At 38.3% G+C, this 18,006-nt stretch overlaps 1 protein-coding gene across 2 annotated transcripts in view; it reads left to right on the top strand.

Moving 5' to 3' along the window:
• Nucleotides 1–9,797, top strand: part of iglon5 (IgLON family member 5) — a 115,834-nt gene extending 106,037 nt beyond the window's left edge. The window contains exons 5-9 of one of the 2 annotated variants that reach the window (XR_013787392.1): nucleotides 567–698; nucleotides 1,601–1,721; nucleotides 1,828–1,979; nucleotides 5,922–6,682; nucleotides 7,004–7,331. Coding sequence is in view for 1 of the 2 variants with exons in the window: in XM_079469940.1 (XP_079326066.1) it covers nucleotides 567–698; nucleotides 1,601–1,721; nucleotides 1,828–1,979; nucleotides 5,922–6,022 (506 nt within the window). In the remaining variant the exon portion in view is untranslated. Of the gene's footprint in view, nucleotides 1–566; nucleotides 699–1,600; nucleotides 1,722–1,827; nucleotides 1,980–5,921 lie in introns of both variants that reach the window. The other variant, XM_079469940.1, reaches the window with a different exon arrangement.
• The last annotated feature ends 8,209 nt before the right edge of the window (nucleotides 9,798–18,006 follow it).

Genomic DNA, 18,006 nt, shown 5'->3' with positions numbered 1-18,006 from the left:
GAACTTTACTTAAGAATACTTAATAAAATCTACTTAAAGTTTACCATTATGTCGTGTCCTCGTAGTCCTGTGTCCTGATAGACAGACAATTTCAGACAATCCCCCCCATTGGTTGACAAGCAGTTAGTCCCGCCTCAGGTCTACACCATTGACTGAAACTACTATATATTTTTTTCATTAGTTTTTTTAATGATTTAGTCATACTGTAGTTGAGGAGTTAGTGTCGCTGATTTTAAATCCCCGATGAGGTCATCTGAGCATTAAACCTGCAGAGTTTCTGCATCTCATTAGCGCCCCTGGGCAGCACATCCAACAGCCGGTTGCTACAAGGGGAGCGTGATGTAGTACACAAACGTTTCAGATAAACACCATCCATGAGAATAATTTTCCATGGTGCCCCGCTTTCATGTCCTCAGGCCTTTTTTGTTCACATAACATTGTGAAACAATACTCAAGTGCACCTGCTCTTCTACAACATTCTACAACTAGACTATTACATCCACGTGTGACATTGCGCACCTGAGCGCCACGTGTTCGCTCACCTTGCTCGTCTTCTGTCTTTGCAGACGGTCTCATGAACGAGGGAGAATTTCTGGAAATCACGGAAATCAAACGGAACCAAGCAGAAGAATTTGAGTGCATCACCAACAACGGCGTTGCGCCTCCAGACACCCGGCGTGTCAAGGTCACCGTCAACTGTAAGTGAAGTCACACACGCTTCTCCTGCCAGTAACACACACTGACATCTTAATGTGCTCCGTCGAGCTGTAATGGAAATAAAAATTTGTTCACAATTGGCTGTCTGTCCAATTACACTCACCCTATGTCTTTTGTCGTTTTTACAGAGCTGTAATTTATTACTAATTCGAAATCAAATTACATTTTCAGCACAAAATATAATAGTATGATTTTATGTAGACCTTCATTTAGCATTTTGATGGCCATCACTTCTGTATTTTTACCAACATTTTAATCAATAGTTTGTCTCCTGTATTCAAGGACAAAAAAAATGTCATCAATGCTTAAAGCATTTGTTTCAAGTGGAAACCTTAGCCTTTTTTTATGAGAAAGTGTTGTATAAAAACAGGGACTCGTAGCCGGCGGATTTGAGTATTTTAAAGTTAATGTTTAAATAATTAAGCAAGTTCATAAGAAAGATTTTGATGTAGATCTTGGTACAATCTTATACAACAACAGTGTAATGAAGATCCATAAAGGGAAGGAAGGATGCAGGTTCCTGGTGAACATTTAACCAACTTAAATCCAATCAAATAAACAATAACACAGAAGTTAAAGATACAAAACATCAAGACCAATTTAACATATGTCCAGAGCCGGTCCTTTCTCGTCAACAGTCCTGCCGCTCGTCCTATTAAGCTCCCGATCTTCTCCGTGAGATATACGGGACCGGTGCGCGCACAGCTGATTCCAACCATCACTAACGCCACCGGCCCCGGTGTATGTACTGAGAAGTACATACAAAAAATACAAAAAGCCATTTTCTATGTAAACAGATATAGTAACAGCACACTTGTATAAACGTATTTTTCTATGTATATTTTATATAACATTTGTAACTTCTACATCCCTGTGTTTTCAGATCCACCAGTCATTACAGATGTGAAGAACATGCCCGCCCAGCTGGGGAAAACTGCCATATTACGTTGCGAGGCCATGGCGGTGCCCACAGCCTCGTTCGAATGGTACAGAGATGACAGAAGGTAAGTTAACATTTATAAAGTGAGAAAGAGAGATGCTGTGGCACGTGTGGTTTCGTGTGAAGTCACCTCCTCTAACGTGCCATCTTTGGCATTATTTCTCTCTCAGGCCGGTAGAGAGCGATAACACGCTGAAGATAAAAAACGAGAAAACGCGTTCCCTGCTGCTTTTCACCAACGTCACAGAAAAACACTTCGGCAACTACACCTGCTTCGCCTCCAACCGACTCGGCACCTCCAACGCCAGCATGTTACTCTTCAGTAAGTGTACGATGTGATACACACACATTCCGAACATCGATAAATCTACAAAGGCATAATGTCAAGGATAAATAAACAGCCTGAGGGACGTGACTTTCCACTGTAGAAAAGAGATGAATGTGCATTTCTGTGTCTCTTTACCAGAGGCTGATAATGGCAACGAGTCTATTGATGGTCTTTGAGGGCAAGTGATCTGGTGTGCTCACCAAAGTGCATCCTTTCTTCTCTTTTTAATAATGCATAACTCCAGCCAGCTCTAGTTTAACCCCACTTGCAATGTGAAGATTTTCTTTTAAAGTTTCAGCACATAATGCATGCGGGATGCAGTACCGTGTTTACTATTGCATCATTCTGAGAAAATCATGCAAATGAACTTAGAAATTTGAGATCTGTTTGTTTGCTGAATGTAATTCACCTCAAAGAGTTTCATATTTTCTCCCGCAGTACCTTCTGAATTCTCTTACTTATATTATCACAGTAATGATGAAATTGAGCTGTTGTTGCTAAAGTCAAATAACCTGCACCCTGCATAAACAACCAGTTAGGTTTGTCAGTTTAGCCGTAGAGATCCTGTAGAAATAAATTATTATCCCAGCTATTTTAAATTGGACTGTTAAAATTCAATTTAGTCGCTGCATTTTATTGCACATTACTTTTAATTGCACACCTAAATCTTATTTTTAGTCCGCCACCATCTTTGGCTTAATTCCTCTGACAAAATGTGTTGCATAAAAGGTTTGTGGTGTTTATTTTTTAAATAGAGCTACTACATTTCGATTCCGATAGCCGATTATTCGGAGTAAAATCTGTTGAGACCAATACCGATTCTGAAAATTGAATGAATATTTCTTAACTTTCTGAATGTTATTTATTCATAGAATAAACCGGTGATGTTTCTATTTTCTATATACAGAGCACATATTCATTGCATTGTCCTCTTTTGATTGACAGGATATATCGGCCCTCGTCGACTGTTTTTAACTGATAGCCGACAGTGTGAAAAATGGCTTTTATCAACCAATACCAAATATTGTATGAAATATCTGTCATTTAACAGCATCAGTACTCACAAACAAAGATCTGGTACAGGCTTTTTTCATTTTTGTTCTGACTTTGTGTTTTGATGTGTTTAGTCCGTCGTGTTCATATTTCAGTCAAACCGCATCAGAATCCTTTTTGGAAGTCATTTCAGTGATCTCGGTTTGCTTGTTCGGATACAGAGACGATCTTTCCTATACGCACAGAATCAAAAACACTTGTAAACACGATGCTATGTTAATATCTTGCGCATTCAACTTCCACATTTCTTTTTAATACTTCATGGACTTAATGACATATTCAGATATCATGCAGCGGGCGGCAGGTAATGACATGCGTCTGAGTCTGACCTCACTAAACTGACGGTAGAGCTCTCATTGGAAATGTTATCTGAATGAAACATCCAATACTGAGCTCTTAGCAAAATGTGCTGGAGTGAGTGAAGAAGAGAGGAGGGCCGGGTCATGATGAAACCTGTATTTATGGGAAGGAGCCAAAATATTGCTTCTCAGAGGAATATTATATAGTGCTGCGTGGTACAGAAAGAGTTTCTGCTGGTCTAATGCTTTTATCTGATGTTTCTCACTGGACAGAAAGGGATTGTAAATAAATAAAACTTCAAAACACAACGCTACACTGGTTTTGCATAAAAGGGAAAGTACAAAACTATAGGTAGGGCTGGGTGTTTATAGACAAAGTACTTCAATACGCTTTCACCTTTTTAAGAATAACAGGCAAAAGTGATGTGTATCTTCACTTTCCTTTGAAGCCAAAGCCTGGGAGTCAACAAAATATTCATAAGTAAAGTGTACAGTATTGTTTTGTAGATTTTTGACAAATAATTTGGTCAAATAAATCGATTTATCAACTGTATTTTTCTCGAATCTGATGGGTCTTTTAAAGCAAATATTGTGCCAATATTCCCTACGGACATCACTTTTGGCCACTTCTCTAGTTTGGAATATGTGAATTTGCTAAGAATTTGTAAAACCTTTTGTCTATCAGAAAGCATTTGAATTGTTGTATTAGCATATTTTTTTATTAAAATATTTTTTATTTAAATTCTATTATTTTAAAGGCAGTTTTTACAGGACGTACAGTATATATTTTACGTGGGGTACAAAACGTCACAAAATATTTATTATAAAAGAATAATCGACACCCAGTACATTTCATGTGGTGTCTTAACCGATATGAGGGCATAAAAATGCACAGATATTTATTATAAAAGAATCATCAACATGATTTTTACAGCCATGCCATCATCGCACATTTCCCCTTGTTGGTCTGCAGTTCGTCCTCCAGCTTGCCCAATTTCTTTCTGCCTTTTCAATCCGTCTTTTCTATTCCGCGGTCCATTATGTCGCTCTGCTACCCCCCCCCCCCCATCGTTTGTCCCGCCGCATTTCCTGCTCTGTTGTGTCCTGTTACCTCAGGAAGTCATCAGTCGCTTCTCAGCCTTCATTCCTCACACTGCGTCCCTAGCGAGTGATTCCTGTTCTTTCTTCCCTTTTCTCATTCTCTCCTCCATTATCTCAGAGTTTTCCCTCGATGAGTCACTCGTCATCGCTTCATTCATCTTCGCTCGTTCATGTGCGGCTGCTTTCGTCGTGTGTCGTCTGCTCTTTTCTCGCGTCAGATGATGTCATGATCCCGCCTTCCTAGCAGCTGTAACTCTTGTTCTGGCCGACGGGATCATGACAACCCCACTTGTGTTTGTGTTGGAAGCACATGGCCATTGATTGTGCCTTGTGCTCTCCTGTCTTAGCCCCGCCCCCTTGTTTCCTTATTCATTATTCCATTGTCAGGACACGCCCTTCACCTATTGCCCTCATTATGCATTGTTTGTTGCTCTTCTATTTAATGCCCTTGAGTTAAGTCTTGAGTCTTTTTATGTTGACGTATGTTGTTCTTGTATCCCCCTTGAGGGATTTTGAGTTATGTTTTGTCCTTCTTGTCAAATCAAGTTTTTTTTCTGTCTGCATCTGGGATCTGTTCCATGTCAGTTTCATGACAGATGATCTTTCGCTGCATAAATACCTTAACTCGCCTCTAAAATATTTCAGTTGTTATCAATATTGCAGTCTAAAAGAAAGCACTGTCGGGAACATTTATTTGGGACCCACAAAAAGTTCAACGCTCAAGTTTAAATAAATTGTGGCAGCCACTGTGTTTATAAAAAGTTTTGAGTAACTTTGTTAATTTGTGATGTAATATTACATTTATTATTATTTTATATTATATTGTGTTATTGAATATAACTTATGTTTTAAATAATGTTCATAATAATATAATATGAATATTATTATAGTATATCATATATCATATTATATCATTGTAATTGCTGTTTAAACATAAGCAGTTTATACATTTAATACTTTTTGGTTTGCTGTTTTATAGTTTCATATATTACATCATATCACATTATGTTATTATGTTACGTTACGTTATGTTAATTATATTATATTATATTTAGGGCTGTCAAACAAAATATTAACATGTGTTTATTTATATTTACAAATAATTTTAATAATATATAAATGTGTTTACATTTTTATATTTTATATCTTTCTTTAATATATGCATGTATGTGTATGTTTTTATGAATACAGAACTAATATGCACAGTACACAGACATATATCATGTAGACACAAACAATTATTCTGGATGCGATAAATCACGATTAATCGTTTGACAGTATAATAATATTGAATATAATTTCATTTTAATTGCTGTTGAAGCATGAAAAACACAATAACTTATTTGTTACCAGAAGTAAATGTACAGTTCATGCATTGATGCTTTTTGTTAACATTTTCCAAGCACTGCCACCACCGTGGTTTGCTGTTTTCGGGTGCAACACACAGTCTCTTAACGTTGTTTATTTGCTTCTTCTCTCGCAGTGCCCGGGGCGGTGTACGGTGGAGGGACGTCTCTTAACAGCCGTTTATCGGGAGCTGGCCTTTGGTTCTGCCTCTCCATCTCTGTTCTGATGAAGGTCTAAAACTGTCCTGCCTTTGGAAAGAGTCTTTAAAAACGAACCCATCACTGTGAACAAAAAGAAATTATGCATTGATCCAGGAGCCATCGCTACATCTCTCGGTCATTCCTTCCCGTTTCCTCTCTCATTCAGCCCCGTCGCGTATCACCGCTTCATTCCCGTTTCCGACGACGGTCACCATTCAACGTCCAATGCAAATGAAATGTCACAGAGTAATATTATGAACCGTGCGACAGTTTGGTGTCTCTCGATGTGCGTGCTGGACATGCTGTTTGTACTCCGTGGGTTGTGAATCTGTGAAGGTAACGGTGCTGACAAAAATGCTGAAGATCACGTGACTCTGTAGAAGCGTTTGTGGAGGATCACCAGCCGCCGGTGGCTCTCGTGTGAGACGATTGACGGTGCGTTCTTACACACGTAGCTACGATGAATGATGTCAAACCACATCTTTCCTTTCTAGCAAGAAGGGGCGCATCATCTCGAGCCCTAGGTTGCGTTCATTTAGAGGTCTCGACCCAAGGCAAACATCAGACCCCAGTCCAGCCCCTACACTTCAGTCTGTCTGTTGGTCGGTCCATCAAACGGTCCGTCACCCTCGATGTAAATAAATATGCAGTAGACGCCCCCCCCCCCCCCTTCCAGTAAGACTGTTTCTGTATTTCAGCTTAGAAGATATTGCTGCCTTCAGGTCTTGTTGGGATGATCATATTTGTGACATCATGGTGTTGATGGTGTAATTGTGAATGTTGACTGTACGTTATGTTTTTTACGTATTCCGTGTACTGTTGATGATGATCAAGCGTGAAATACTAAACTATTAGCCGTTTTATGAGACGACATGCTTGTGTGACCAAAACATTTCTCATTACTGTTCGTGGCTAATGTTTCTCTATTTCACTGCAAGGGAAAAACAGAGAGAGAAATGCGAAATGTTGACCTCCTGAGCTCGTAAGTGTGATGTTCCCAAACGGACCTTGAAGGCAGCAGAAGTTTCTGGCCTCCGAAGCAGTTCCTCATCTTCCTCGTTGCTTGTGGATAGCATGTACCGGTTAGAAATGTCCCTCTTGTGACCTCACTTCCTGCACCGACCCCGTCTTAACCCCTGCACTGTGTACATTTTATTCTGCAAGGTTAACTGCTATAACTTTTCGGTGTTAATAATGATGATTATAATAATAATGATGATGACAATGTTAATAAGTATTCGAATAAATATGATAGTAATTCCGTGTACGAAAAAAAATCGACAGAGCTGATCGCAAGCCATGTGTGTGAAAATATTTTGTACGAAAAATCACATTCATTGAACGGCAAAAAAAAAAAAACGTTTATGGAGTGTCGTGCTCTGTTTTATCATGATAAACTTTTTTAAACTGGAAATAATTTGACACGGTCTGTGAATAAGCGATCACAGAAATGCAAGGGCGCTAACACGCTAGAGAGAGACGCGCATGACGGACGGGAATGCGTACGATTTAGCAAGTGTGGCGAGAAAGAAGTCCATTTGAAATTGTGCAGAAAATTTCAATTTCAAACTAAAAACTAATTAATCTTTACATTGTTCCTCCACGTCCCTCAGTAAAATCGATTGATTCGTAGCGTTCTCATACGCAGCATAAACTCTAGCGTGTACGTGTCCGAATATCATTTCAAATGTGTATGTATTCCTATTTTTTCATGATGACTGTAATGTATGATAATCTATACTACCGTAATGATGTAACGTTCATGTCTGGCTCAATGACATAACCAAAACCGCAGTGTCCTGCATTTCACATGTTACCAACGTGCTGTGTTTCATTCCAAGTTGGATGCTCGACATTTCTTCGTAACATTTCATAAGTTTCTCGCACGGAAACCAAACTGCAGGTCTGATTTCAACAGGCGTCCTGAGTCGAATGGAACACAGCATTAGATTCTGCAAGTCGCCTTTGTTCCTTTCAAATAGTGAATCGGATTAGCGAGAGATCAAGATGTAATTAGCCAGCGACTGTGACTCGCTAAGCGAGCGGACCGTCATATTCTCTCTGTCCCCCATCTGGCGAGAGGCATGGCTCATAAATCAAGTTCAGTCCAGGCACTGACAGAATCCTCTTCAAGGACAGCTGTGCCTTTGACTTGGCCGAGTCTGAAGCCCGACGTGGAGTCCCGTCCCCTACAGGATAATTACCCGCCACTTAAGAGCGCACGGCGAAGAGGCTTTGACGTGACGCTGTGGCGAGCATCTTAACTTCATTCAGCTGTCCGCGGCGACCCCGCGTGAGCTCGGTGTTCTGACCGTTGTAATGCCGAGAAAGGTACCCCTGCCTAACAATGGTTAGGGTGAGGATTAGGTGCGGGGTTAGAATCAGCCAATCGGACAGACGCGTTATTGAAGGGGGCGCATAATCTGGCAGGGGTGCATTTCTCAGCACAACACCGTTCGCTTTGCAATCTTAATCTTGTATATACTATAATCTGTCCCGTCTCCCCCGTAACGTGTTTCATTATTTCATTTCAGCCAGCAATAACCTCAAAATAAAATTTAAATCTTGTTAAAGGCCAATTTACAGTCTGATGGGCACTACGCCTTTGTTATTAGGCTAACGGATTCAGAAAATGTGTTGCGTTTGTTCGTCGTGCATATTGTACACGATAGGAAATCTGAGCTCATCCTTGCATCGTGATGATCGTAAATGAGAAAACTCGTACTCTGCACCTGCGTACAAAACTCTGTTTCGTTCGTGGAGGGGCACGGCTGGCGGTTTAGCTCCAAACATGTGGAAAACACCTGATCCAGCTTCTCAAGAGAGAGGACAGGGCTACAATCTGCAGGACTGAATAACCACGACATTCAGTTTAGCATGTTATTCTGGCCCGAAGATTATTTAAAAAATGTTTTATGGTCTTCACGTTACACAAAATGTCAAACCAAGCGGCATATTTTTAAAGAAATTTAGCACAAATTATAGAAATCAGTCAAATATTAGACACTTTCTCAAAGTTTGGAAAGCATTAACATTTGTTTGCAGATGTTACTTGGTTTGAAATTTGATTTAATGGAAGGACTTCACACATTACGAGTATTCACATATTTTTTTCTGGGATCGCTGTACATGTGTCCAGAAGTTTTAATGTTAAGCACAAAGGCAGGGGATGGGAGACAGCGGTCATATTCTCTTTTTGTCATGCGTGTTCGGCATCACCCTCAAGGCCATCTCGTGTACATGTGATCACCTCTAATATAAGTGAACAAAAGAAAAAAACAAGAGAAACGTACAAAATGTCTCAACTGAAATTCTCGATGTGGGTATAAAGCATGTAAATGTTTGTTTTGGGTGGAGTTTTGTTTGGTTGTCTGAATATTGTGGTGAAACGCTGCCGGCGGATGTTTTGGGATGTAAATGAGAGAGCTAGGACTGTGCTAGAGGTCTGGTGTGGAGGACGGATGATGGACATCTGGACATGAGCAGGTTGGATCACACAGAGCCCTCAGCTCTGAGGAGATGAGCCGCGTCAGTATGAGATGATGTCGTCGGCCCTTTGCTTAGTCCCGCACCTTTTGCTTACTTATATTTAAAGGTTCTATCGATGTTCATTTTGTTTGATTCATTCAGAAAGTGTTCAAATCAAGGACTTTGAAGATATTCTGTACATTCATATTTGCCCGTGAGCGAGCAACATTAAGTGACTGATCACAAAAGGTGCTTCAGTAGAAGAACCGTTTTTGGCTGAATGATTCCACAAAGAACCATTCTGTTTCATAAAAGGTTCCAAAAGATTCTTTAAGTTATAAAAACATCAGAAGAAAAAGAAACGGATTTTATAAGAACCTTTGAGTGAATAGTTCTTTGGGGGAACAAAAATGATTCTTCTATGGCATCACTGTGAAGAATTTTGAATATGAAAATAAGTTCCTTATTGATCGTTTCTCAAACAAGACATCTAGTTGCCCTGAATCCTAGAATCCTATTTTGTGTTGATAACCACCTTTTTACTACAAATGGCTAAACTACGGTTAGCAAAACCCGTCATTCGTGGTTACCACGGTTTAACTATAGTAAACGTGGATGTTTTTGCACACTAACGAATTTCAGACTTCGACTCAAAAGAAATTGAGTTTTGTAAATTTAAGGAACGGGACAAATATGACACGGTAATGTGACAGAAAACCTGCACATTTGTTTTATTGGGGCTTAACAAATGGTCCGCTAACTCTATGAGAAAAGTCCTCTTAGAAATCAATACAAAAATTCATGGACATTGGTACGTATGAGCTAGTAAAATTTGCCCGTTTATTTTTCTTGTTTCTAGCTTACTGCTCTCATCGGCGGAACAGAAATCGATTGAAGTGGTTGTGTCCCAAATGACAACGGCGGTATTGTGAATGTATAGTGTAAATGAACAGTGACAGATGTGAGTCTATAGAAAATGAATGAAGTGACTTTACTCTCTGTGGCACTAGAGGGCAGTGCAGAACCAAACTCTCTCTCTCTCACCCACCGCTCTCTTTACATCTCTGTTTATTTCATTCACTTAAGGGACTGTGTCTTTTTGCACAGCTCCAAAGCTATGAACATATTCTTTATGTTTGTGCACAAAAGATTATGTATTTTTTTCTACCAGGCCATTTTCTCTGATACAAATGTAAATGTGCCTTAGTAGTTACATTTACATTTATTCATTTAACAGACACGTTTATCCAAACGAGAGGGCATTTCACATTTTGTCAATGAGCTAACAATAAGTGTAATTTACAATGGCATGTTTACATGAGTTACGGAAAGAGTTTTATTAAGTATATAATCAAAGTTAGACTGTTAGTCAGATGAAAGCAGAACAGGTGTGTTATCGGTTAGTTTCTTTAGTTATAGACGAGTTACTGTGGCTGGAATCCCTGTAAAACCAGCTTGTTTCCAGCTAAGTTTTATGCTGGTTTAAAGCATATGTAAAACAGGTCAAAGTCTCACCAGCTAATATCACGTGTGCATGTTTTTATGTTTCTAGATTAGATTTTAGCTAGACAAATGCCTGAGGTGTGTGTCTATTGATACTGTGTATCTTGAGACAAACGCAATTTAACACACAGTAGAAACAGAAAACAAATCAGGAGCAAATGTTGCGCTGAGGTTGTGTACATCAAATGCAGGATATAAATAATAATACAGAGCAGATTCTTGTTATGGGTACTGTGTATCAGACTGCGGAACATTAAAAATGCAGTCCATCCAATTCTTGGCCAACAGAGATTGCAAGCTCTGTCTTTTTCCTGACGTTGACAAACAGAACTCAAGGGGGCGATAGAGTTTCCTTCACGTATGTATGTGCTATTGACCAGCTACATGTAAACATGTAAAACATGTAAAGCAAAACTCTTGCTCTCTCGTGATGCTTGTTTACCTGAATGTTTACAGTAATCTGTGTTATAACGGTTAATGCAACACAGACGGGCACTGTGTTATGAATTGAAAATGCAAAACGCAGGAGCTTTTAGTTAATGCATCAGGTTCTCATCTACTTAAAAGCAATGAATTCTCATCGTTGCTCACTGACAAAAGCAGCCTCCTTCATCTTTCGGCTCAACTAAACTTAAAGTAAAAGCGACGGTTTTTGATATTAAAGTCGATATGTTTACAGTAAGCTCGGCCTATAGGAATGAATAGGATTATAGATATGATATCACATCCAGTCGATAGCACAGGAATGTTAAATAAACTGTCCTTGTTTACTGAGATTTGCTAGTGTCAATGCAAAAGTGTTGCATGACTGCGTTGCATTAGATCGATAGATAGATAGATAGATAGATAGATAGATAGATAGATAGATAGATAGATAGATAGACAGACAGACAGACAGACAGACAGGCAGGTAGGTAGACAGGTAGACAGGTAGAGAGAGAGAGAGAGAGAGAGAGAGAGAGAGAGAGAGAGAGAGAGACAGATAGACAGACAGATAGACAGACAGAAAGGTAGGTGTGTAGAAAGAGAGAGAGAGAGAGACAGACAGATATTCATTAAGCTGTCAAAGGCACAACAGGAGCATATCCTCTCCAGTCAGCAGGTGTGTGACCCACCACGAGTCTGCCGGATGTCAACATCTCTCGCTGGTTAGATTAGTGTGTGTTGTCAGTCAGCCGGGTGAGAGAGATGACTAGCCAGCGTTCATTTCAGCCGGAGTAAGTAACGCTCCTCTCCTCTCAGCTGCCTCTGTTGTACACGACCCCGTCACCTCCATCCGATCCGAGCGGCCCATCACTCCAGACCTCCACTTCAGCATCTCTGTAGTTCTGTGTGTTTGTTGGTGTGTGAGTGTGTACATCTGTGTTCATCCTCCGGCCTTCTTACGGCAAGCACGATGGGTCACGATTCGGTTTCATCCCCTTTATCGTCTACTCTCTTGAAGAAGTCAACGACGCAGCTACAGAAACGGACAGAGCGCTGTCTTCCACGATGACATTCTGTGCTGTGATGTAACGATTCTTCGCAAGTCTTTTGTTTTCCTGTTTCCTGTCGCTTATTTTTAGGTGTGTGAACATTTTTTAAATCCGAAACGAGGAGAAAACAGTGAAAGATGTTAAATGGAGAGAAAAATAAAACTGAGTTTTGTTTTTAACATAACACAGGTGTGGGTGTATTTTTTTCCTTCGAGCTTGTCTGTATGTCGGCGCTATTGAAAGATCGCTGTGGTTTTGATGCCTGCAGAACATTCGCAACACATCTAACCTCAAGACAGTGAATATAGAAGAGATTCTTGCTCACTGTATGTATTACATTGAGAAAAGAAAATACCCCTGGGGACATTTACATAAACTTAGCCACAAAGTTAAGAATGTGTCTGGTCACACTGACTAGCAATTAGTCATGACTAATAAGTCTTACGTTTTAGATTTTAATTTGACCAATCTACCTTTTTATGTGACTGTCTTGAAGAAAAAACTTTGATGACTAACCCCTGTTTCTGCAATAACCCGAATGCTGATGTGGCCAATAAAAATGACAGAATTCATGAGAACATTTTCAATTTTGTCTCATGCTTGACATGTTTCCACTATTGAAGTTTTTCAAATCAACAGCTTGAACAATATAATGACTGTAAATTCAGTCACACTATTCAGTCGAACCTTGAACCATCCTCAACACATGTATTGAGGACAGAAAGTCATTGGCAGTTTAAGCTGCATTTCTCACACAGAAAACATCTGCTTACTAAAGAAAAATGGCTTACGTGACATTTCTCTTGTTGTGGGTTTACATCTTTTAGGCCTAGTGTTTGCTTTATAAAAATCATGATTGCAAACGCATACTGACCGGACCGATATGGTCTGTCTGGGGTCTCACAGATCTCAAGGTTATTTAGTTGCTTGTCAAAGAAACTTTAAAATGATTTAAGAGACATTTATACAAAAAAAAATCTTTTTTTTTACGTTGTTAAACTATTCACAGAAAACATTTTGGGGCAGTTTCCCGGACAGGGCATAAGGCTAGTCCCAGACTAACTGAAATGTTAGAGGTGTCTTTAACGAAAATAATTCACTGGCATATCTTGAAATCAGTGCGATTGTTTTGTCTCAAGATGCACACCAGTAAAGTTTTTTGTAAAACATAACTTAAATATCCTAATTTAACTAAGGCCTAGTCCTGATTTAAACTAATCTTTGTTCGGGAAACCGGCCCTTAGAGACTATTCCACATTTTTTTTAATCACCAGTTCTAGATGTAGTCCGGTGTCTTTTGAATTTCAACAAAATCAAACCTAAAACAGCGATGTGAAAAACTGACGGCATGACAAGACACATGAAAACTGTGATAAAGATCCAAGTTACCTCTTAAAAATTCATTTCTGGAATTACATTTCTTTCATAATACATAGAAATATGACTGTTGTATATTGCTTAAAAGTGAACATGAACGTGTTTTCTGTGCAGAATAAGAGGTCTAAAAGAACACAGAGCATCTTTCTATTATTTTCACCTGTTTCTCACGTTTTCAAATGCAAATAGAAACATGATTTTTATTTGATATTTGGGAGAAATATTGTTAGTAGATCACAGAATGAAACAAAATTGTTCACTGTATCTCGAAATGGTAAATCCAAAAAAACTGAATAATATCATGAAATGGTCTCTTCATTTTTTTCCGTCCACCACAACACGAGGATTCAGAAATGAACCCTGCATCTTGATCTGGACTCCTCAGACATCTACACAAATCAACAGAACTTCATGATTGTTTTGAAGCTGTGATTCTATAACACATTCAAAGGTTTTGATGTGTCTATACTTGTGACCGCTGCAAACAGAAATTCTAAACCTCAAAGTGAAATATCATCAAATTGCTGTTCTTTATTTAGACATTAGAAACCCCACGAGGAAAAAGCCCCAGAAGAATCCAGTTTGACCAAACAGAGGAACTAAAACTGTCACACCACAAATATTGGCCTGAATCAACTTGTGTGTTTGCTACATCTAGTAAAGCTGACACAGCAAACCGCACGGATGCTTCCACAAGAGAAATTTACCGTCAGATTACCACATGTGCATTTGACATCCAAAAAATTCAGCCTGTGTCATATCCTCATCTCACTCGCGCTCTCTGTCACCATGTTCTAAATCAAAAGTATCACGGGTATGTTTGAATAGTTTGCTTCCAAAATGAGAACTCTGTTTTTACAAGTTTTTTATTATATTAACATGTTTTTATTGTTTTATTGTGTTAGTCACCTGTTTTTTATGAGTTATTATGGCTCAAATCAAAAAATGATCAACTTGTCTTTTATGCCAAATACCATTAGGATATTAAGCAAAGATCATGTAAATTTCCTATCGTAAATATATCAAAACTTAATTTTTGTGAGTGGATGCAGCAAAATCTCTACCAAAAATGGCGAGAAACACGTCTACAAACCTCTCTCGCTCTTTGGGAATTACCCACTCAAGTTTGGTTTCTATGTAAAGCTTAGAATTTCTGCTTTCGGGTTCATTTGCTCAATGAAAACGTCATTACAGCGGTTAGTCACGTAGGAGTGTTAAACAACACCTGTTTCCTCTTAGCAACGGCCTGCTACAGCTCCTCTTTACAGATTTTTCGCACCCTCAGATTCCATATCTCAACCATATATTGTCCTTTCATAACAGACCGTATGTCAGTGGAAAGCTCATTTATTTAGCTTTCAGATGATGTATAAATATCCATTTTAAAGATAATGACCCTTATGACTGGTTTTGTGGTCGGGGGTCACATTTTTTATTTGAATTCATAGACAAATCAGGATAAAAATGGGATTGAATTCAAAGAAATGAAACAGCGTGGCATTAAATTAAGATTGCATTTTGATATTATTGATGCTATTATTTGCTCTAAAATGCGAAAACAATATTAATTGTTAAAATGAGTAAAGGACTCTAAACCTCTGACCAGTTTTGTAGATTTTGCGCATGTGAAGAGTTTATTTCCAAAATTTAGGTCAGTTAGTTTCATGTTGAAGTAAATCATGTTTTTACTATGTTTTCATGTTTTTATTGTGCTATTTAGCTGTTGTTTTTGAGTTATTATGGCTTACTGCAGTTTTATTGATATTAATTGCAATGCACAATAAAAAAACATGATTTTTAAAAAACATTTAAAGCTGAGACTTTAAGAAACCCAAAGAAGCGACTGACATTTCCAGACTCTGTGTATTTCTTACTACTGTTGAGAAGAACTCACAAATATTAGTTGTGATAATTGTGATCTTGAGAAAATGGTTTCATTTGAAACTGCAGTTTGATCTTGAAATATAGTCCACAGCATTATGAATTTTGTAAAATGTGAACATGCTAAGAATGTTATATCCGTCTCTCACAGCATGATGAGAAGAAAACAAGGGTAAGCCTCAATACAGTATATCACATGCATTGAAAATTGTATTCCTCTTTGAAACTTCAATGTGAGCAATGATCCATTATCACTCCAGAATCTTCTCTGATGTGATGTGACACGCCCGGGATTTTCTTTTCTGTTCCTGTATGTCCAGAGCAGAAAAACATCGGTGATGCAAATCTTTGAAATCCAGAAACAAACGGGACAAGAAATGATTCTGTTGACCAGCCCTGTAGACCTTTAGATAACTTTTATAGAAATGCAAACACACTTTTCACGCGAGCAAGAGTTGAAGTAGGCTACGTTATGCAGAAAAACATACAACGTAGCTTTTGATTTACACCGTGTTTTGGCTGTGAGTTATTTCCCCCAGAAAGTGGTCGTGAATGGACTGATGGGGACCAAAAAGCAATGGGGAATGGTCCCAGGGGGGACAGGGACCCCCGGGACGCAATCGCGGATCTCCCGTACCCAGGTGAAACTGCTGGAGCTTTGTGAGACTTTTAAGAATTGTTTATGTACTCTTCAAGTGGCAAAAATGTTTTTTAATAGTTTTGCGTGCGTTTGAATATTACTGTAGTGTTTATCTTATGTTTCACATTAGGTTTATAGTTAATTTTCAATCACAAAATATTAAACGTGCGACAATGTTGCAGTGGCGGAGCCGGAGGGGGTCCAAGGTGTGCAGGGGTGTCCACCCCTGACATCCAATTAACTACACTGGGTGCCACCCCAAAATTTGATTCGCTTCTTATGTTGATTGATATCTGATTTCACCTCTCATTGAACAAAACTTTTATTTTGACGTTCGGTGGCCTTGCTTGCACGTGACTTCACCACACTCCATTGGTTAAGTCTGCGCAGTCAAACACACCTCTTGGCAATTGGCATACAGGTAGCCTTGTTTAAAGTGAATTACTTTTATGTTTCAATTCAACTTTCAAATAAAAAGTATAGAGTGGAGAATAATATGTACAATATTTTAAATAATACACAAGGAATTTATACTTTTCAAATGGTAAGATGCACTTAAATTGATGTATTATGAAATATATTGCATTATATATTTTTGTTTCATTGGATAATAAATCTGTATTACAGGCAGTTTAACAAAAGGTAACCATTTTACTTCATTTTTCTTTTCATTTTCTTTCGTGTTCTATGTTCAGTATGCAAATGACTCTTTAACTACTATAGCACAAGATACACGAACCACACCAGACGGGTGCATTAACAATTTTACTGGGAAGAAGATTCATGTATCAATCAGATAGTGTTTTAAATTTAATTCTTGCAATGATTTGTGCGATGTTTAGAATACGCTTAAGAGATATTCTCTATAATATTGCTATAAATGTATCAATTTGTACGCATAGGACATGTTTCTGTGTGTTGTGCACATTTGTGCTCCCTTAAAAGAAATGGGTGCATGCCCAACCCTAATGCCCCTGAATGTTACCAAATATATATATTTTATATATAATGACCAAATATATCCCTCAAAGAATGTAATGTTGTTGTAAATATTAAACATTCTTGCAGAAAAGATATATAAAATTACTTATAGAATATATTAATTAGTCCAAAATGCATGATGTTATTTTTTTCCTCATCATCTAATCATTACTTTAGTCTATTATTGTATTGGCTTTCTGAGCACCCTGCTGCTGTGACTTCCGCATATGATGACGTCATGTTCATGCCCCTCCCTCTTAACAAAGCATTTTTTGAGGTTAAAGAAAAAACAAACTTTCAGTTTTACCACAGAAACATTAGTGACAATACAGTGATTAAGAGGGGGGTCATTTTTACCTATTTTTCGTTGAAAAGCCAATAGATTGATTTGTTTTTAAGTGATTTAAAAAATATATCACAGTATGGAGAATTTTACGAAATTCCCGAAATAATTTGTTCAAATTAATGAAAACAATTAAGTAATCCTAATACCAAACCGGTATCTTTAATAGGCTGTTAACTGGCAAAATTACTTTTAGCAGCTGTTAATAAGTAGTTAAATGAGTCTTAGTTATTGAATAGTTCTGCAGTATACATACAGCATTAAGTTGTTATTAATGGCTATTAAATAAGTAATAAGTAACTAAAGTTAAACATCTGGATGCGGTTACCCACTGATTCATTCATATTTCTTCC

The sequence above is a fragment of the Barbatula barbatula genome, assembly GCF_947034865.1.
Source record: "Barbatula barbatula genome assembly, chromosome: 12".
Lineage (NCBI taxonomy): Eukaryota > Metazoa > Chordata > Actinopteri > Cypriniformes > Nemacheilidae > Barbatula > Barbatula barbatula.
This window is presented reverse-complemented; position numbering and strand designations above follow the sequence as displayed.